The sequence below is a fragment of the Nilaparvata lugens genome, chromosome 1, assembly GCF_014356525.2.
Source record: "Nilaparvata lugens isolate BPH chromosome 1, ASM1435652v1, whole genome shotgun sequence".
NCBI classification, from domain to species: Eukaryota; Metazoa; Arthropoda; class Insecta; order Hemiptera; family Delphacidae; genus Nilaparvata; species Nilaparvata lugens.
In genome coordinates, this window is record NC_052504.1 from 64,581,340 (window position 1) to 64,603,375 (window position 22,036).

The following is a 22,036-nucleotide window of genomic DNA, read 5'->3' on the forward strand; positions in this document are numbered from 1 at the left end:
CCGAAGCCGTACATGCACCGCAACCTCCCATGAACACAATCATAGAGAATCTATATATCTATAGTGAGGTCCACGTTATAATGACAGTATTTGATCAACTTTGGTTTTGCTATCCTTGTCTATCATTCGACAAAGCCGGTGGTACTATCAATTTCTAGGTCCAAAAACGATGCCAATTATGTTTTTGACAGTGTAGAAATATAATTAATCAATTCAGAGAATCGGCATCGCTATTTCTCATCCACTGCCATTATAATGTGGACCTCACTATATATAGAAACTATATTATATCAATGATTTCTACAGCGAGCCTTGCGTACTCCACGATCCTCCTTGAGTTTGCCCCGGGTCAGCCGCCATCTTGTTCGGCTCTGGGTCACCCGAGTCAGTGACAACCATTGAGGAACAGAATACATATCTATTCTGTGATTGAGGATTGAGCATAGAGCTTGATCGGCTTGATGTTGAATTAGGTTAGGTTGTTTGTTTTCTTTTAGCTGCAAAAGTTTGAAGAATTCTGTACCTTTATAATATTTTTCATTGAGTTTTATTATCACTTTTAACTTTCACATTTTTTAATTTGAAGTTTTTTTCTGAATTAAACATTATGAATCAGTTAATAAATGAGCGTAACTCCTTATTAAAGGATATACACACAATGGTTCTAAAAACTACAGAATTGGTGTGTCAAAATTTAAAAGGTAATTATAAAGGTCACTTATTCTGTATTGTGTGAAATCGGCTATTATATTCTGTTTAAAATAAAGTTGAGACTTGGCCCTCCATCTGAAGAAATTACAGGGTTGCCAAACCGTAAAATTGCAACTTTCTGAAATTTTCAATTCAACGTCAGAATTGGATGTAGAATATCATCCCCGATATCCTAGTAGTACTATAAAAGCTTCAGGGTTGAAGGATCAAAAGGAAATTTAACTTTTAATATAAAATTGGAAACATTGCGAAGATTTGTGTTTCTTTTAAATATCTCTTCAGAATCATTTGGCGTAGTAAAGCGTAATAATTTTATATCAAATTAACGGGGAGAATGTCTCCTTTCTATTGGTGCCTGGATCATTTTAATCCGACTTTTAGTTATTTTTTAATTAATGATTATGCTTGTCAATGTTGAGACATTTCGAGCAGAAAACATGACATTTTTGACATGTTAGAAAATTTTTTGTTTCAAAAGATAAGTAGGTGGTGAAGCGAGAAAGTTTCTCACAAATAATTGAAATTATTTTCAAATTGTCAAAAGTAGACAATTGAGATTGTAAAAATGATTAACGTATCACAAATTCTTCGCATATTCAAAGTTGCGTATCTTGTGAAACACTTCTGATAAAAAATCTTGTGTGGCACACTCACACAACTTTCCTTGCAGTATGAAAATTGATCAACTGACGCAAGTCTATAGGCCTACTATTCAAAGATCTGAGCCAGCTGGTGACAGGACAATAACGCTGGAGACACACGAGGTCTGCTATCTCTTCATAGTGAATGATTTAATAAAATCAACAGTTGCCAACAGTTTGCAATTGGATAATCACATTTTCTCGAATTTCGAGCTTATTTTCAATTTTTGGTTAAAAATTGATTTAATGAATTACGTAATTGAATAATGAAAATATTGATTATCAGAAAAATTTTATGATTCACCAAATAAAAGTCAAGTGTGACATGAGATACATTGACTTTTTGGCGGTACGAAGTTCGCCGGGTAAGCTAGTTGTTTATAAGTAGACTAGAGATGCGCGAGATCACTAGCGTCAGGTGATGAATTCTCATAAGGGCAAGGAAAGTTGTGTGAGTGCGCCACACCAGATTTTTTTGTTTAAATTGTATCTGAAGCATGATAATTGGGAATCTAAAATTCAACTTTGCAAAGATGGGGCGGAGCTCCTGAAATTTTTACAGATATGGGACTTGTGGCAATTAATAGAGCTTATCAATGACTATTTATTCAACGATTTGATCAAAATCGTTGGAGCCGTTTCCGAGAAAATCGCGAAAAACCATGTTTTTGACATTTTTGCCATTTTAGCCGCCATCTTGAATAGCATTTGATCGAAATTGTTCGTGTCGAACCTTATATAGTAAGGACCTTAAACCTAGCACCGCAGTGCAGGATGGTTTCTCACAGCTTGGCGTTGTTGTCATTTGAGATGGGTGTCTGGCTTGGAAGTGTTTCGACCGCATTGCAGGATGACTATTAACGGTTGCCGGAAGATCAACAGCTGGGTTTTTTCGTTATTTTTCGTGATAGAGAAATTCTGATTGCAGATTCGTTCTCAGCGACCCCAAGTTTAGCCTGAAGGCTCAGAATGTCAACAATGTTTTTAAATAATTAAAAATCATCATGAAAAGTCATTAATATGGTAGTACACCACGTTTCTGGAAACTTTTTACTGGTGACTGGAGTTTATAGGCAACACAAAAATAAAAATAATCATGAGAAAGAAAACTGCTGATGAACGCGAATAAGACCGTCACTCCATTGTTCTGTCTCGGCTGCTTGGCTGAGCCTGGCAGGAGGGATCAAATAACCGACTGGACTGATCTTTCGTCTGTCCGCTAGGCGAACTACGCCGACCATTGCTGGATGGAAGATGTTACTGCGGCCGCTCGAATTCTCACCAACGCTGCTATTATTTGCTGTCTCAGCGCCTAGTCCGAGTCAGACAAGCATCCAGCCTGCACTGCGGAGCTAGGTTTAGTTCCAAATTTCAAGTCATTCTGTTAATTGGGAGATGAGATATCATGTACACAGACGCCCATATACTCATACACACACACACACACACACACACACACACACACACACACACACACACCAATACCCAAAAACCATTTTTTGGACTCAGGGGACCATGAAACGTATAGAAATTTAGAAATTGGGGTACCTTGTTCTTTTTCGGAAAGCAATACTTTCATTATCTATGGTAATAGGGCAAGGAAAGTAAAAATTAGTCAAGGTTGTAGAGAATTTTCTCCTCTTTTCGCTCCCATAAATCGTTTTTCTGATTTCGATACCGTTCAAAAGTTACAACCAATTGAAAAAATGACTATTTTCATTTTTTCTGCGATTTTACTATTATTCAAGAGTGTCCTAAACGAGTAAGATACATGTTAGAAATTTGCGATTGGTTTCAAATGCAAGAGAAATTACATGCTCTATAAGCTACGTTGTCTTAAATCCATCTTTCATGACTGTTTATTATCGAAAAACTGTCGAGACTGTGAAAATGAGGAAAATATCGCAAATTTTTTGATTTTTTGAAACAAACGTATCTTACCTCATGATTCTATTTTACAAAATTAATTTACCTCACATGAAAGAGGATATTCTGTTCTTTAAATCAAGACCAAGTACCATTTTTTACCATTTCGGATTACCGAGATACACAGTTTTGAATATAGAAATTGGCCATTTTTCTGTGTATTTAAATATAGGCTAAAATACACTAATGGAGGATTTTTTTTCATCAAATTTCTGTGTATTTAAATATAGGCTAAAATACACTAAAGGAGGATTTTTTTTCATCAAATTTCAGTTATGATACATGATTTTGAACCGCCTTGACGAGCTGAGAATAATGAGTTGTAGGTACGAGGAGATCTGATCATTCTGTCAAAAGTTATAAGTGTTTACCCAAAAACCACTTTTTTGGACTCAGGGGACCTTGAAACGAATAGAAATTTAGAAATTGGGGTACTTTATTTTTTTTCGGAAAGCAATACTTTCCTTACTTATGGTAATAGGGCAAGGAAAGTAAAATATTAGTAATAACTCTTTAGCGAATGTGTTCCAAAGTGAATGTATATTTCAATTACTATAACCATAGAGAAACAATAGCGTAAGTAGATATCCCATGGTATAGGGAATTTATGTCGCAACTTTTACTGTTATCTCAAGCCGATTACTGTCGATTATTGTCAATTTTTACTGTTTTGTTGGGGTGAGAGTGTATCAACGGCACGATTTGAGAGACTACCAGCGTCACACAGCTGCATGGGGAAGAACTACGTGAACTATCGGCTTGGGATAACAGTAAAAGTTGCGACAAAAACACCCTATACCATGGGATATCTACTTATGCTATCGTTTCTCTATGCTATAACTAACTCAACTCTTTAGGACAGCTGATAAGGTTTGCAATCTCTTCATAGTGAATCATTTAATAGAATCAACAGTTGCCAACTGTTTGCAATTGGATAATCACATTTTCTCGAATTTCGAGATTATTTTTAATTTTAGGTGAAAATGTTACTGAACATTAATTGTAGAGATTCTCATGCCCAATCTTTACCACTCAAATTTTTCTGTTTAGATTGTGTCTGAAGCCTGATAATTGAGATTCTAAAATCAAACTTTGCATAGATGGGGCGGAGCTCCTGAAATTTTTACAGATATGGGACTTGTGGCAGTTGATAGAGCTTATCGATGACTAATTCACGTATAACTTTAATCAAAATCGTTGGAGCCGTTTTCAAGAAAATCGCGAAAAACCCTGTTTTTGACAACATTTTCGCCATTTTAGCCGCCATCTTGAATTGCATCAGATCGAAATTGTTCGTGTCGGATCCTTATATTGTAAGGACCTTACATTCCAAATTTCAAGTCATTCCGTAAATTGGGAGATGAGATATTGTGTACACAGACGCCCATACACACACACACACACACACACACACACACATACAGACCAATACCCAAAAACCACTTTTTTGGACTCAGGGGACCTTGAAACGTATAGAAATTTAGAAATTGGGGTACCTTAGTTTTTTTTGGAAAGCAATACTTTCCTTACCTATGGTAATAGGGCAAGGAAAGTAAAAATCATGTTTTTGGATTCAGGGGACCTTGAAACGTATAGAAAACTTGAAATTGGGGTACCTTAATTTTTTTTGGAAAGCAATACTTTCCTTACCTATGGTATTAGGGCAAGGAAAGTAAAAATATAGGCCTATATTATCATTCAAACTATTACTAGGAGAAATAGGCTACATTAAGTACCTTTTTCCAACTTTATAATAATTTTTAATAGAAAAGTTCCAGTAGAAAACCTTTGAAGCCATTCATCTTTTCAAATGTTGCCAAATTAAATCTATTCATTCCCTCTACGAGTATCCCTTCTCATAGTATCAAATGAGAGTTCTCTATTTCCAAACCAGTATGCCCTTACATAATCGAGTATTCTGGAAGATCTAGGAGTTCAAAATTGACGAGTTTCTAAAAAAAATGAAGATAAATATTGTATAAATCGTAGGAGACGTCGATGTTACTTGAAAGTTATGTACTTTTTTTAGAGAAAGACTTACAAAGTTGCTCGAGAAAAATAAAGATAAATATTGTATATGACCGTAACACACAACTATCACCTGGTTAAAGTATGTGGATATGTGTATATAATTTTTTCCTGAATTAAGAGTGCACTCCTAAAGAATTGAAGATGAACCGGCAAGATGTTCTACTGATTCTATGTAATATACAATAGGCTACACATACAAGATATCAAGGATTTTGAGAGAAATAATATTATACTCCAATTAATGTTTTCTTCTTTTAACTCCTTATTCAATGACGATTTATCAAATTCATTAGCATTGGGCAATTGAATTGCAAAAACAAAAACAGGGAAAGCATGTTAATTTTTCAATAAGAGAGCAACAGGTATTCGATGTGCAGGCTCTTACAAAATCGATCTTTCTGAAAGATCCAGCCGTCCAAAAGTATTAAATTTCTAGAAAAATTGAAGATAAATATCGTATGAATCGTGGGAGATGTCGGTGGGACTTGAAAGTTCTTTACTTTTTGAGAAAAAGACATACAAAGTTGCTCAGTTTAACATTGAAAAGATAGAATAGATATTTAGAGCACCTATGACGTCACACCGATCATCTGACTCTGATCATTAGAAGATCGAGATGCGCGTGGCCAGTACCTTCTATTCTAGGTACCTTGGTTTCATCTAAGTTTGAAATCTTAATGGAGGTCTAACATTTCGGAACTGTCTAACCTTTCTGTGGCAGTAGCTTGGCATATCTTGAGCATGTTGTTCATATCCATATTTTATTCTGCAGTATCAGAAGTATGGATGAGATGCCATCTATTTCTTCTCGACTATGTTCCATTTTGAAGGGTTCTATATATGGCCGAGGCTGTTCAGCTCCACTATTGACAATTCCACATGTGCACATATCTTTTATCCAGACTCGGTTTCCAACTTTCAAGGGTGGAAGCTTCTTTACACCTCTTCTATCATCAAACATTTTCTTACTTCGAGCCTTTATCTTATTGTCACGAAATGCTTCAACTGTTCAGAGTCAATTTTAGTATCCCATGAATTGCCGTTTGCATTTCCTTTACTTTGTTCATCAGATGAGGCTCCTGACGAAGAAGAGGAGCTACTGAAATCCTCAATATCTACGTGAATGGAAGGCTCAGGAGATGGAGTTGGCTCCCGAAATACTTGCAGACACTCGATTTGCGAATTTTCTTTGACCACAGACAGCTTGAAACTCTGTGCTTTATTATTTTCCTTTTCGTGGTTACAGCCACATTTCTCCATGTTGTCAACGAATCTTCTTCTATCACTGCTTCTATTGGACACTGGTGACTTATTTTGAAGCTCTAATTTGTCTCCTTTTTGGGCGATCACGTCAACTTTCTGTCCGATGTTTTCGACTTGCTTCTGAATCTAAATGATCTGTTCGTTTTGCTGCTTCACAAATCGACATAAATCTTCAAAAGACACTGCATTTCTTTTAATCGAGTTTTTACAAGAACGCTTAAGAAAACAATTCAATAATGAATCACTTTCATCGACTTCCTTTCTAAAACGTTGACTAGCATTTTTACCTCTCTTATATTTTACTTAATCACAGTGACTCTCTTCAATATTACAGTCATTCAGCTCACCTTCAGGACAGGAATAAGGATTTCTGTCTTCTCCTTTATTTGAACATAAACCGTCATAGCCATGCTTCAATCTTTCACCATGATGATAACCCTTCTCAAGAATCAAGTCCTCACTCTCATATCGATTCCTGTACGGAACCGGTTTGCTCTTATGATATTTTGTGTACCAATATGTTGGTTCAGAAATAGGTTCAACCACACTGACTATACGTTTAAATTCTTCTTTCACCTGTTCATGTAATGCCAACGTCACTCTCCTTGGAGACATAACAGTATTGAATGTGATCAGGCCTAGTTTTAACAAAGCATTCCTACTCAGAAGAGGCATATTTTGTGTTTGAAAAATATAAACATCTTCTTTCAAACACATATTCTTGTAGTTGATGTTCACTGTACTAACTCCCTCAATATCTAATTTTGTTTTTTCAGATCCAAAAAGCACTTTTCCTGTAGGCTTGATTTTCAGCTTCAAACTATGAACCCTACAACTGAAACATCAGCTCCCGAGTTCATTTTGAATCTTACTGGTTGGCCACTAATACTAACAGCTACACTAGGGCATCCCTTGTCTTGCAAGAATTCTATCTCCCCCAGATAACTGTCAGGTCCATCTGATTCAATTTCCTCCACTCGTTTTTATGTATAAGGACAGAATTTTGCATAATGGCCTAATGAGTTGCATTTATGGCAGTTCACCTTGAAGGCTGGACACTCACGTATGATACTTGATGTGTTGTCCCATGTGTGATATGCCATGTGTTGTCCCACATTTTCGGCAATTGTACTTCTCGCCCCCAGACAATTTATTTTTGTCAGTTTCAAAAGTTTTAGCCTTCACTGCACCTATTTCTTCCTTGAAAGACTCCCCCCTGACCACAGACTGTTGAATTGAAACTCTTTCTGCTTGTCGTGCTCTGGTTATAGATTTTTGCAGTGTTAGAGATTTGTCCTTCTGCAGAGACTCTGACAACTTATTATCCTGGACACCTATGACTATCAAATCTCGAATTAAACTACTTTTTAGTTGACCAAGTTCACAACTTTCAGCGAGCTTATGCAAATCATTTATAAAGGCATCCACCAGTTCTCCTGCAACCTGTCTAAGTTTTAAAAACTTAGCTCTTTCAAAAACTATGTTTTTTGACAATCAAAGATCGTTTTCAAACACCTCTACCACACCTTCATAGAATAAATTTTCAAACCAAATGTTTCAAACAGTTCCTAACTTTTCTGGCCTAATGTGTACAGTAGAGTACTGATTTGCTGGCGATCGGGTTTAAGATACAGTTCTGACGCAATTCTGTATCTTTCAAATCGTTTGACCCACCTAGCCCATAAAGCCGGGTTAGTGAAATCATAACTTTCCGGTGCAGTTAACTGAGATTGTAGCCCTAAAACTACTGGAGTAGGCACTGGAACAGAATTAGTTTTAGTATTATCCTCATTGGAGGTTTTTTCACCTTCTTTCGTTTTGCCTTACCTCCAGTTGCTGGCTCATTTGATGTAACACTTCCCAGGTCTTCGTCATTTATTTCATTATGAATATCTACTTCAACTTCCGTGGGTTTCTTGGTATTTATTTTTTCCCCATATTAAAAGTTTACACACTTCCGACACCATGTAAAGTTGTAAAGAATATAAAATATAAATACAAAATATTAGTAATAACTCTTTAGCAAATGTGGAAAAGCCACTCTACTCACTGCAGGATTTTTACAGTGAACCTCTTTTTGGGAGTCAAGTACCTCCACAGCGTGAATGACCATGTTAGGTTATTTTATTGAGATTTCCGACACTGCCTATCTGTATCTGGAAACCCCAGTCATTGGCAACGACCTCAAGTATCAAGTATGTTCCAAAGTGAGTGTTTATTTCAATTACTATAACAAACTCAACTCTTAAGGACAGATGACAATATTATAAATACAACATATATGCTTATGCTTAAAACTACAAAGGGGAAGCAATTAATGAGCATTCATTAGTAATTAAGTTTTAAGTCTCTCCAATCATTCATTATTATAAAATTATGTCATTTTCAACTTGAGATACCTTATTACTCTACAATTAAAGCATAAATCTACACTTTCCTTAATATTTTTCATCATTACAGATGAGGATACTGTAGATTTAGTCGATAAATTGAAAAGAGATGTGGTGGCAAAGTATTGTAAACAGGAAGAAGTTTGGAAAAATTCAATCAATGTGATTGATTCGAATAAAGCAACGGACGAAGAAATAGAAAAGGTTTGTATCCTAACTTAATTTTTATTTATTGTATCTATGATTTAATTCATATTATATATTTTTTATTTTGTTTTAATTTGGGAAAACTACTGTGCTAATTTTCCTTTGCTGAGAATTAGGAATTCATTCCTGCAAATTATTATTCCTGAGTTGTGACAATTCTAATTATTTTGATACGATAATTGGCGTTTAAAATTTCTTGTTTTTTTTTGGCTGGGATTTTAATGCAGTGCTTCGCAATGTAACTCCTTTGATATAACAGCAATTTTACCCACTAAAAAATATTTACATGTTTCATGTTTCCACTGAATGCAGATTGCAATCGGATTGCCACATATCAGTGTCAGTGAATGTGAGAATATTATTGCCATGAGTTATAATGTGACTATTCATAGGGGATAGCTGCCGAGTGGGAATAGTCCAATCAGAACTCATAGAAATGATATTATCACTGTGCCGGTCACTTTCACTGACACTGATATCAGCAAATCCAGCTCAAGTCTTGGTTCTCTATACAGAGCTCCACTCTTTAAAGCAACTTGTAAGACTTATTCGCATCTCTTCACACCAAGCAAATACGTGAATATGCTTACAGCTCATCAGCAGGGTTTCTTATGCATCGTTCAAATTCAAATGACATTGCTTGTGAGCAACATGGGTTCGTGGCTCGTAAGTCTGTACGTAGCTTAACTTGCAAGACAGTGATTTGCTTGCTCTAGGTTGTTGCTGGTGCGGTCAATTGCCGGGAGATGTGAATACACACATTCTAGTTGAAGAATACTAATTTAATCTTTTTACACGCTACAGTACGAGTCTGTCTGTTGTCGGTAGATATCAAGCCGAAAATTTGAAGCATTTAAAAATCCAACTTTGAAACCCATGTCCATCACTAATTATCATTTGACGTATTTTGTTTTTAGGTTTTTGATGCCGAAATGCAAAAAATCCCAATGAAACGCCCTGAAAGTAATCAGCTTTATAAAGAATTTGAAGAGAAAGTTCAAGTGTTCCTGCATCCAGGTATTTGCTACTTGTTTTGTATCAAATTTCAAATATATGTCCTATTTGAAAGAACATTATTATTATCACTGTTTTTGCTAGTTTTCAGTTGAAGTATAATTTAGTTACACAACAAGTTTACCAATGATTTCCCTCTAGTTTCCTCACAGACCATCATTTTCCAATATTTTTCTCTTATTAATACTATTTTGAAATTTCTAAGAGAAATATCATTTAGTTTGGAAATGGGATTTTTGTGCAATTTGAATGATCATTGGTAATAAATTTCAGTCTTGTCTGTTGAGATTGATTTAAGCTGGACTGCGCTAATTCATCTTTTGTTGTTTTTAAACCAATATTTTTGTTCATCATCTGTTTCTAATATTACCATGTAGGCTACATCAATCTTGAAATCTCTCTCCTTTTCAAATCAATATTCATTTTCAATATTTACATAAACATGAGTGACAACTTAATCAACAACAAAACAAATTATAAAGCATTATAAATAATCAATAGTCTCTTTCACTTCTCCTTTGGTAGATATTCAACTCTTTATAAATTTTTCCATGTGCTTTCTTATACTCTCCCCGTGAATTATTCTAATATTTATTTCCCCGTTTCCAGAGGATGCTGATTTATTGGAAACGCAGAGTACAATCAATCTGATTGACCCGGTAACAAAGAAACGAATGAAGGATCCAGTTAAAAACGTTGTTTGCAATCACACCTACGACAAAATTTCTATATCTGCTTTAATTAAAGCTAAATCATCTGGAAGTATTCGGTGAGTTTATAAACCAACTAGCCGTCAGGCTCGCTTCGCTCGCCATATCCGTCTAGCAAGGGGGCTCCGCCCCCTGGACCCCCGACTGGATCGTCCAAGAATGAGATCAGCAGGCTCGCTTCGCTCGCCTGCATTTTTCATTTGAGCATTTTTATCATATGTTAGGACGATCCAGACTAAACGTCTGGCTAAACGGATATGGCGAGTGAAGCGAGCCTGACTGCTAGTAATATAATATTCCCAGGATTAAAGTAGCAGTGCCCAATCAATTTTTCCGCGATAAATGCATTTAAATCTTCAACTTGGTGCCAACCTAACAAAGTCAACTCAACTTGATGCCAACCTGACAAAATTATTAATTTAGTTGCCAGTTAACAACTGTTTCGAAGAGGTACTCTATCTAGATTATAGTTCTATAGTAACATATGATATGGAAATTTCAATTATAATTAAGAGATTGGGAGAAGAAGAATATACATGCTAAAAGACGAACTTTAAACCCTTAAAAACAACCCTTAGAGTTAAAATATTGCCAAAAGATTTCTTAGTGCGCCTCTAAAGGGCCAACTGAACATACCTACCAAATTTGAACGTTTTTGGTCCGGTAGATTTTTAGTTATGCGAGTGAGTGAGTGAGTCAGTCAGTGAGTGCCATTTCGCTTTTATATATATAGAAGATAAACTTACAACATTACTTCATTACATGAAGTAATGTTACTATAAATTTTAGTAATTTGAGAGATAGAATAATAATTAATTGAACTCTAAAGCTATTACATTTTTCTCTCTAGAATAACTATTTTTTTCAAAAGTGGAAGAGTAATTTTAGTAGCAAAGCCACATTTTCTTTTCCGGTGGTATTTATTACATGGGCTTGGTTGCATAAGAGCTAGTCAAATTTTAATCGTGATTGAATGTCTCAAGAACCAACCAGAGAAGCTTTCTTTTCAAAAAAATATCCGATTGGTTCTTGTTGCAGTTAACTGAGATTGTAGCCCTAAAACTACTGGAGTAGGCACTGGAACAGAATTAGTTTTAGTATTATCCTCATTGGAGGTTTTTTCACCTTCTTTCGTTTTGCCTTACCTCCAGTTGCTGGCTCATTTGATGTAACACTTCCCAGGTCTTCGTCATTTATTTCATTATGAATATCTACTTCAACTTCCGTGGGTTTCTTGGTATTTATTTTTTCCCCATATTAAAAGTTTACACACTTCCGACACCATGTAAAGTTGTAAAGAATATAAAATATAAATACAAAATATTAGTAATAACTCTTTAGCAAATGTGGAAAAGCCACTCTACTCACTGCAGGATTTTTACAGTGAACCTCTTTTTGGGAGTCAAGTACCTCCACAGCGTGAATGACCATGTTAGGTTATTTTATTGAGATTTCCGACACTGCCTATCTGTATCTGGAAACCCCAGTCATTGGCAACGACCTCAAGTATCAAGTATGTTCCAAAGTGAGTGTTTATTTCAATTCTATAACAAACTCAACTCTTAAGGACAGATGACAATATTATAAATACAACATATATGCTTATGCTTAAAACTACAAAGGGGAAGCAATTAATGAGCATTCATTAGTAATTAAGTTTTAAGTCTCTCCAATCATTCATTATTATAAAATTATGTCATTTTCAACTTGAGATACCTTATTACTCTACAATTAAAGCATAAATCTACACTTTCCTTAATATTTTTCATCATTACAGATGAGGATACTGTAGATTTAGTCGATAAATTGAAAAGAGATGTGGTGGCAAAGTATTGTAAACAGGAAGAAGTTTGGAAAAATTCAATCAATGTGATTGATTCGAATAAAGCAACGGACGAAGAAATAGAAAAGGTTTGTATCCTAACTTAATTTTTATTTATTGTATCTATGATTTAATTCATATTATATATTTTTTATTTTGTTTTAATTTGGGAAAACTACTGTGCTAATTTTCCTTTGCTGAGAATTAGGAATTCATTCCTGCAAATTATTATTCCTGAGTTGTGACAATTCTAATTATTTTGATACGATAATTGGCGTTTAAAATTTCTTGTTTTTTTTTTGGCTGGGATTTTAATGCAGTGCTTCGCAATGTAACTCCTTTGATATAACAGCAATTTTACCCACTAAAAAATATTTACATGTTTCATGTTTCCACTGAATGCAGATTGCAATCGGATTGCCACATATCAGTGTCAGTGAATGTGAGAATATTATTGCCATGAGTTATAATGTGACTATTCATAGGGGATAGCTGCCGAGTGGGAATAGTCCAATCAGAACTCATAGAAATTATATTATCACTGTGCCGGTCACTTTCACTGACACTGATATCAGCAAATCCAGCTCAAGTCTTGGTTCTCTATACAGAGCTCCACTCTTTAAAGCAACTTGTAAGACTTATTCGCATCTCTTCACACCAAGCAAATACGTGAATATGCTTACAGCTCATCAGCAGGGTTTCTTATGCATCGTTCAAATTCAAATGACATTGCTTGTGAGCAACATGGGTTCGTGGCTCGTAAGTCTGTACGTAGCTTAACTTGCAAGACAGTGATTTGCTTGCTCTAGGTTGTTGCTGGTGCGGTCAATTGCCGGGAGATGTGAATACACACATTCTAGTTGAAGAATACTAATTTAATCTTTTTACACGCTACAGTACGAGTCTGTCTGTTGTCGGTAGATATCAAGCCGAAAATTTGAAGCATTTAAAAATCCAACTTTGAAACCCATGTCCATCACTAATTATCATTTGACGTATTTTGTTTTTAGGTTTTTGATGCCGAAATGCAAAAAATCCCAATGAAACGCCCTGAAAGTAATCAGCTTTATAAAGAATTTGAAGAGAAAGTTCAAGTGTTCCTGCATCCAGGTATTTGCTACTTGTTTTGTATCAAATTTCAAATATATGTCCTATTTGAAAGTACATTATTATTATCACTGTTTTTGCTAGTTTTCAGTTGAAGTATAATTTAGTTACACAACAAGTTTACCAATGATTTCCCTCTAGTTCCTCACAGACCATCATTTTCCAATATTTTTCTCTTATTAATACTATTTTGAAATTTCTAAGAGAAATATCATTTAGTTTGGAAATGGGATTTTTGTGCAATTTGAATGATCATTGGTAATAAATTTCAGTCTTGTCTGTTGAGATTGATTTAAGCTGGACTGCGCTAATTCATCTTTTGTTGTTTTTAAACCAATATTTTTGTTCATCATCTGTTTCTAATATTACCATGTAGGCTACATCAATCTTGAAATCTCTCTCCTTTTCAAATCAATATTCATTTTCAATATTTACATAAACATGAGTGACAACTTAATCAACAACAAAACAAATTATAAAGCATTATAAATAATCAATAGTCTCTTTCACTTCTCCTTTGGTAGATATTCAACTCTTTATAAATTTTTCCATGTGCTTTCTTATACTCTCCCCGTGAATTATTCTAATATTTATTTCCCCGTTTCCAGAGGATGCTGATTTATTGGAAACGCAGAGTACAATCAATCTGATTGACCCGGTAACAAAGAAACGAATGAAGGATCCAGTTAAAAACGTTGTTTGCAATCACACCTACGACAAAATTTCTATATCTGCTTTAATTAAAGCTAAATCATCTGGAAGTATTCGGTGAGTTTATAAACCAACTAGCCGTCAGGCTCGCTTCGCTCGCCATATCCGTCTAGCAAGGGGGCTCCGCCCCCTGGACCCCCGACTGGATCGTCCAAGAATGAGATCAGCAGGCTCGCTTCGCTCGCCTGCATTTTTCATTTGAGCATTTTTATCATATGTTAGGACGATCCAGACTAAACGTCTGGCTAAACGGATATGGCGAGTGAAGCGAGCCTGACTGCTAGTAATATAATATTCCCAGGATTAAAGTAGCAGTGCCCAATCAATTTTTCCGCGATAAATGCATTTAAATCTTCAACTTGGTGCCAACCTAACAAAGTCAACTCAACTTGATGCCAACCTGACAAAATTATTAATTTAGTTGCCAGTTAACAACTGTTTCGAAGAGGTACTCTATCTAGATTATAGTTCTATAGTAACATATGATATGGAAATTTCAATTATAATTAAGAGATTGGGAGAAGAAGAATATACATGCTAAAAGACGAACTTTAAACCCTTAAAAACAACCCTTAGAGTTAAAATATTGCCAAAAGATTTCTTAGTGCGCCTCTAAAGGGCCAACTGAACATACCTACCAAATTTGAACGTTTTTGGTCCGGTAGATTTTTAGTTATGCGAGTGAGTGAGTGAGTCAGTCAGTGAGTGCCATTTCGCTTTTATATATATAGAAGATAAACTTACAACATTACTTCATTACATGAAGTAATGTTACTATAAATTTTAGTAATTTGAGAGATAGAATAATAATTAATTGAACTCTAAAGCTATTACATTTTTCTCTCTAGAATAACTATTTTTTTCAAAAGTGGAAGAGTAATTTTAGTAGCAAAGCCACATTTTCTTTTCCGGTGGTATTTATTACATGGGCTTGGTTGCATAAGAGCTAGTCAAATTTTAATCGTGATTGAATGTCTCAAGAACCAACCAGAGAAGCTTTCTTTTCAAAAAAATATCCGATTGGTTCTTGTTGCATTTAATCATGATTAAAATTCAACTGGCTTTTGTGCAACTGGGCTAAACTTGTGCGCGGATATTTAGATTGGGTATGCAACTAATAAATATTATGACAATAGATTCCATTACTGGCTTAAAGTGTTAGAAGACTGAATTTTCGATGATCCAGATCACTAGGGTACGCTTGAGAATCGTAAATTTTCTCTCACTCATGTGTAATGAATCCATATTATGTTTTCTTACTCTTATAATTATTAATTTGTGTAGTTCTCACTCAGCCCTCAGTATTATAAGTATAACCATCAGTTATAATAAGTACGCATATAGTATATAATAACTGTAGTAAGTGTATCTGCAGCACAACTTCCTCACTTACCTCAGTCTGTTCTTCATAGGTTGAATTGATATTGGTAAAGCACAACAAAATCAAAATGATTTTTATACATGAATTGGCTGAACTCGACATAAGTTATGCCTATCCGTAAAAATATTGATGTATAGAGTACGGCAGCGAATCGGGCGTACATGGAAACATAAAAACTAATATAAAATACGCCAAATAAAGCTCACACAAACACAATATTCAAAAATAATATTACAAATACATCCTCGACACACTCGAGCAATATTGTTCAATGAATTCCGGTTACCTTTTTCAAATGTGATTAAAAATACCTAATTCTTCACATTTGATAAATAACATTCACAAAGAACAGCAATTGAATGTCTGACGTGTGGCAGGTAGCACCATCTTTTCGGAAAAACTTGTTTTGTTAAACAGGATTACCTACGAGCTAATTGAGGTTGAATAAAGTTTTCTTACATTTTAATACATATAACAGAGTATATTTACTGTAACTGACACTCATTCCGTCTTCAAAAAACTATGAATCTAAAATAACCATTGATGATATTCGCACGACACTGACTTTAAGCGGCTAATTATATAGCGGCTTTTCATGTATTCTTTGTGAATTTTCTGGAGCCTATTAACTAGATGGTAAGGCAGGCGATAAGATGGCGATATTCGCGGTACCACAACAACAATGCACTATTTGCAGGGTTTAAAATCGCTTAATTCACTGCCGCACTCTTTATTTTTGAAAAAACCAATAACAGTTACTGTAGTCGTTAATTGGGCTGATTGAAATGCGATAGAGACAAAAACAATGGGAAAAGGTGAATCGTCCTATGTGCGGAGGTTTTATTTTCATAAAAGAAACTATGTACTTCAATTAGGTCAAAAATGGGAAATATTGCTGTAAATGTGCTTTTGTTATTAACACTTTATTCATTAAAAGTTTACATTTATGAACAAGATAAAACCAATTAGGAACGTTCATCATAAAACTCTATCTTGTTATATTTTCATAAACAGTATGTTGCTAAAACAGTCACCATGTCAACCGTGCTCACATGATAAGTATCCATGTAGGGCTAGCCTACATCACTATCCCCCCCCCTTAGGGATATTGGTCTCCAATATCCAGATTTCCTTGATAAGATGGTAGACAGCTAATGTGTACAACCTTTGGTTTGATTCTTCATTCAGTTTTCTTGGTCCTGTACACAATATCCTCTTCACAATGTAGTACGGGCCTTCTCTTGCTTTTTCTACTTTTGAGCAAATTTTTTTTAATGCCATATTTAATTCGTGCGAATAACAAACTTAAACAATTACATGTAGCAGCATTTAATCCTCCACCTTGTGGACTTCATCGCGTCTCCACCAACGATGTCACAAACCTCTAAAGGGCACGCCACACCAAGCTCGCTAACGCGGCGGTAGCGAAGTTTTAAAAATCGCTAGCCATGTATTCAGGTTGAGCGCGCCACACCGAGTTCGCTACCGCGGCGGTAGTACGGCGCACTACCACCTACGACCGCCTGCTAGGCGATTCAACAAAAGTTCGCTGAGAGGTAGTACGGCGGACAAAGCGAGCTCAGTGTGGCGCGCTCAACCTGAATACATGGCAGGCGATTCGAAGAGGTAGCGCAGTGCTGAGTGCTGTAGTCACTCCCCCCACTACTAGACTCACTACTCAGAGACTACCGCTAGCGGACGTTTTTGGTGTGGCGTGCTCAACCGAGAAAACTACCACCAGCGGTACTACCTCGGCGGTACTGGCGAGCTTGGTGTGGCGAGTAGACGAAGGAATTTAAATTCATAAAATCTTGTTTTAAAATTCATAAAATTCTTAAATCAGTCAGACCAGGCTACAAGAACATTGACTCCAATCGCCTGTATCTCTTGTAAGCCTTTTCACATGATCAGATTCCCCTGTTAGTAAATCACTATAACTTTCTCACTATAACTTCAATTAAATGTTATACATAAGTCTTAAAGTCAACCCAAAATGCAGAGCCAACCTAAACATCAAAGTCCAGAGCCAAGCAATGGCCATGATTCTTCTAAAAGTCATCCAGCATATTTTCTTTTTCCCATTTACACTAACATAAACAATCTCAAATGGTTTGAAAATTTTCCTCGATTTCCTTTTGCAATTTTTGTCCCATATTAGATACAGATTCTCCACCTGTGTGTGAAAATAGCATACCTTCTTTTTTGAGCGAATTTACTAACTTGTTGATTGCTTCATCACCATTTTTGATCTTGCTCTTGTTTTCATACAAAGCTTTTTTTTGTGTAACAAAATTTTAGCCCAATTCTTTTTTAATGTTTAAATCCCACTTCTGACACCAATGTTGTAAATGTGCTTTTGTTATTAACACTTTATCCATTAAAAGTTCATTAATGAACAAGATAAAAATAAAATACTACATCAACTTGTTATCTTTTCATAGTCAGTATGTTGCTAAAACAGTCACCATGTCAACCGTGCTCACATGATAAGTTTTCATGTAGAGCTAGCTTACATCAATATTTTATCTTGCATTTTTCTGCACTGTGACGGTACCGATTGAAGTAAATTTCTTCGAACTAAAGCATTAGAATTAAAGCACTAAATTTCTTCGAACTAGCGCCATAAAGCACTGTTTATGGCGGCGGCCATTTTCAACATATAAATAGCAGCGGCTGAGTCATATGAAATAACGGGATTAGGACATAGCAGGCATGAAACATCATCAATGATGTGTTGACACATTCTCTTCAACCAACCTAGTAACTTATGTAGATAGTTTAATAGTTGTGAATGAGCAAAACCACCTATAATAAGAGGTGTCTGTAGCAAGGAGCAACCTAATATCAGCAAGAACACGTCTGCTCGAGTAATCATTGCAATTTTCATTTAGACAATATTATCCTACCATAAACTTCATATGAAATTCTTTTGTTGGTTCTCTGTTAGGGACAATCGACATAGGTTACAGTTTGATTCTATAATATTGACATGGGGCAAACTGGATGACTTATAAGCCTCTGTAAAATTAGACCAAGTTGTGCTAGCACATAGTCCTATTTGCCAGCACACATTTCCAGCATTGCATAGAAATACATGATCTTATACCATAACCAACTCAAAATGGAGTACAGGGTGGGGCAGAGCCGATTGACGAGTTTGGAAAGGTTATAAGTAATGAACCGTTCAACTTAGAAAAAATTCTTTAATGGGTTCAATTCAGTTTGAAATTTAATTTTTATTGTTATTTTTAAAAAAATATATAAGTTGAATGGCGGCCATCAGCAGCAATACACTAATGTAGCGTATTTTTAAAGTTTTAAAAAGCATTTTGGCACACTGCGATTGGTAAGGCCTGGATCTCTTCTCTGATTCGCTCCTTTAGTTCTTCCAAGGTGTGTGGGCGATGTTTGAAAACTTCATTTTTTCCCACAGAAAAAAATCGCATATGTTAATCGGGTGAGCGTGCCGGCCACCTCAAGTCCACCCTTAGTGAGATAAGCAGCCCTGGGAACTTTTGTCTCAACACTTTCATTGAAATGCGCCCTGTATGGCCTGTAGCTTCATCCTGCTAAAACCATATTTCTCCCAAGTCATGTGCCTCAGCAAGTTTTTCCAATTTAGGGCGCAGAAACGTTTGTAACATTGTTACATAACGCAGGGAGGTGACATTGACGGTGATGTTGCCATTCTCAAAGAAATATGGCCAGCACACTCACCCCACTTGAGCGATCTTTTTCTATGGGGTTACCTCAAAAATAAAGTTTTCAAACATCGACCACACACCTTGAAAGAACTAAAGGAGCGAATCAGATAGGAGATCGAGGCCTTACCTATTGCAATGCTTTTTAAAACTTCAAAAATACGCTACACCAGTGTATTCCTGCTGATGGCCGCTATTTAAGTGATAACATTTTCAAAAAATGACAGTAAAAACAACATTTCAAACCAAATTAAACCCATTAAAGATTTTTGTCTAAGTTGAACGGTTCATTACTTATAACCGTTTCAAACTCGTCAATCGGCTCTGCCTTACCCTGTAGGCTAGAAATAAATTAAACATTTACTTTTGATAAATTTATTTAATTTTTCGTTTCGTAATTTTATTGTTAAATTGACTTATGTATCTGAATTTCAGGTGCCCATATCAAGGATGCAACAATCAAACCAGATTCAAGCTGCAAGATCTTGTTCCTGATGAAATCACTAGGAAGGCATTGATGAAAAGAGATTAATTAATTCTCATTCATAAACAGCTTTGGACAACGTTGATCATCTTTTATTTGGCAACTTTGCACTCATCTGATCCAATTTCTATCGGGCTATTTTTGTGCGGTTGACTATAGAATTTCCTCCGCAACCTGTCTTGAGAATTTTTATAGTTACAGAATATCGTAGGTCACTTTTCTCAGCTGTTATGATAGGCATACAGTACTGGAAACTCTATTTTGATACAAAACTATTATAATAAAGAATAATATCGGACCACCGAGCTTCGTTCGTTATTATTTATTGACTTTATTGATAAACCGAACACAATTCTTTAAAATGATTGGGGAAGTACTAACAGGCACAGCCCAAAACTGTTTCTTTCCCGAATTTTGATCTAAACACTATAAAAAGTCCAGAAAGTAGGTTATGTTCCATACACTTGAATTCAGGTTCAATTTTCTGTTCAAACAAAAAAATTATAATTTAGATTATATACAAACCAAATTGAATAACAAAATAACACTTCTTAATCACTTGAAATTGTCAAATAATGATCAACTTTGAAAATTATGATATACTCTAGTTTAGGAGGATTATCATGTCATGTTAACAAATCAGATTATGTTGATAAAATCAATTAAATTGTCTAGCTAAATAAAATTTCTCGCTGATTGATTATGATTACACAGCTGGAAATAATTCTGTCTCTTTCCCACACAGGCACACGCATCTTCTGTTATCGAGAGGCGACAAAATTATCATCTGTTTTCCAAGGATGAATTAATTTCATCCTTTTAATGTCGTTCAGTAAGTTTTCCAAAGAATGAGACCTAGTGCAATCATAAACCTACTATGTTCCAAATTTCGTGAAAATCGTTAGAGCCGTTTTCGAGATCCGTAAAACATAAATAACCAGATATATAAATACAGAAATTGCTCGCTTAATATAATAGGATTATAGAATTTTCATCAATAAAATATCGACACTTACCATGTCTCGATACATCAATGTAAACGTTCAAATTCCTTATTTTTGATTTTTATATGAATAAGTATTATTCTTTGATTAGTTATTAGATTTGATTGAATAACTAGCTATACTAGTTATTTAAATCAAATAACTTCAATATATTCATCAGGCAACTAAGGTAAATGAATACCCATATTTTACATTACCAAAACATTGTTTCCCCAAATAATTTTCTAACACGTATTAATAGTCTATGTTTTTTGCTTAAATTAAACTTCTAATTAAATTCTTCGATTTTCTAATTTCATAACTTACATATTTCATGTTCTTTCTTCCATTTGCACGTTCACCGTGTATCAAACCTTCATTTTTAAAATGCAACTTCACTTTGTTGCGTACCGGTACCATCGCACAGAAACAGTACTTTTGGTAGGTAACTACCTAGATCAACATTTTGGGAATGGAACCAATCAATAATAACCAATTACTGTATTAATTAATGGTATAATATTTATTCGCTGATAAATTCCTAATTGATGTTTAATTTTGATTCGATAGGATATGCATTGAAATAGGATTGTACCCTTATTTGAAATAGAATTGTACTCTTATTTCTTTAATTAACTGCTCTATTGGGATAAAGAACTTGAACTTGGAAGCGAACCAATAGAGAAAAAGCATGCACCATACTCGTGAAGAAGTGAACTATCTAGTCTGTTGCGGTTGTATACAGTGTGTGTGTGTCTGCGTTTGAATATGTTGTCTCCTTCCTCTAACTTTCAATTTTCGGCCGTGTTTTAGCTCGGTACGGTTATGTGTATGATTTTATGTTCATATAAACTGTATGATTATAACATTATTTCGTAATTATTAGAATCAATTCATTTTCCTACCAATACGTTAATGTAACAATAGTTGATGTGTCGACAGTGAAATTAGAGA

At 35.2% G+C, this 22,036-nt stretch overlaps 1 protein-coding gene across 1 annotated transcript; it reads left to right on the forward strand.

The window, feature by feature from the left end:
- The first annotated feature begins 428 nt into the window (after positions 1 to 428).
- On the forward strand, positions 429 to 21,962 carry LOC111056395 (E3 SUMO-protein ligase NSE2). Its single transcript, XM_022343757.2, has 5 exons — positions 429 to 701; positions 9,033 to 9,166; positions 10,087 to 10,186; positions 10,793 to 10,952; positions 20,051 to 21,962. The coding sequence occupies exons 1-5, from the start codon at positions 608 to 610 to the stop codon at positions 20,145 to 20,147; spliced, it is 585 nt and encodes a 194-aa protein (XP_022199449.1). The 5' UTR covers positions 429 to 607; the 3' UTR covers positions 20,148 to 21,962.
- The last annotated feature ends 74 nt before the right edge of the window (positions 21,963 to 22,036 follow it).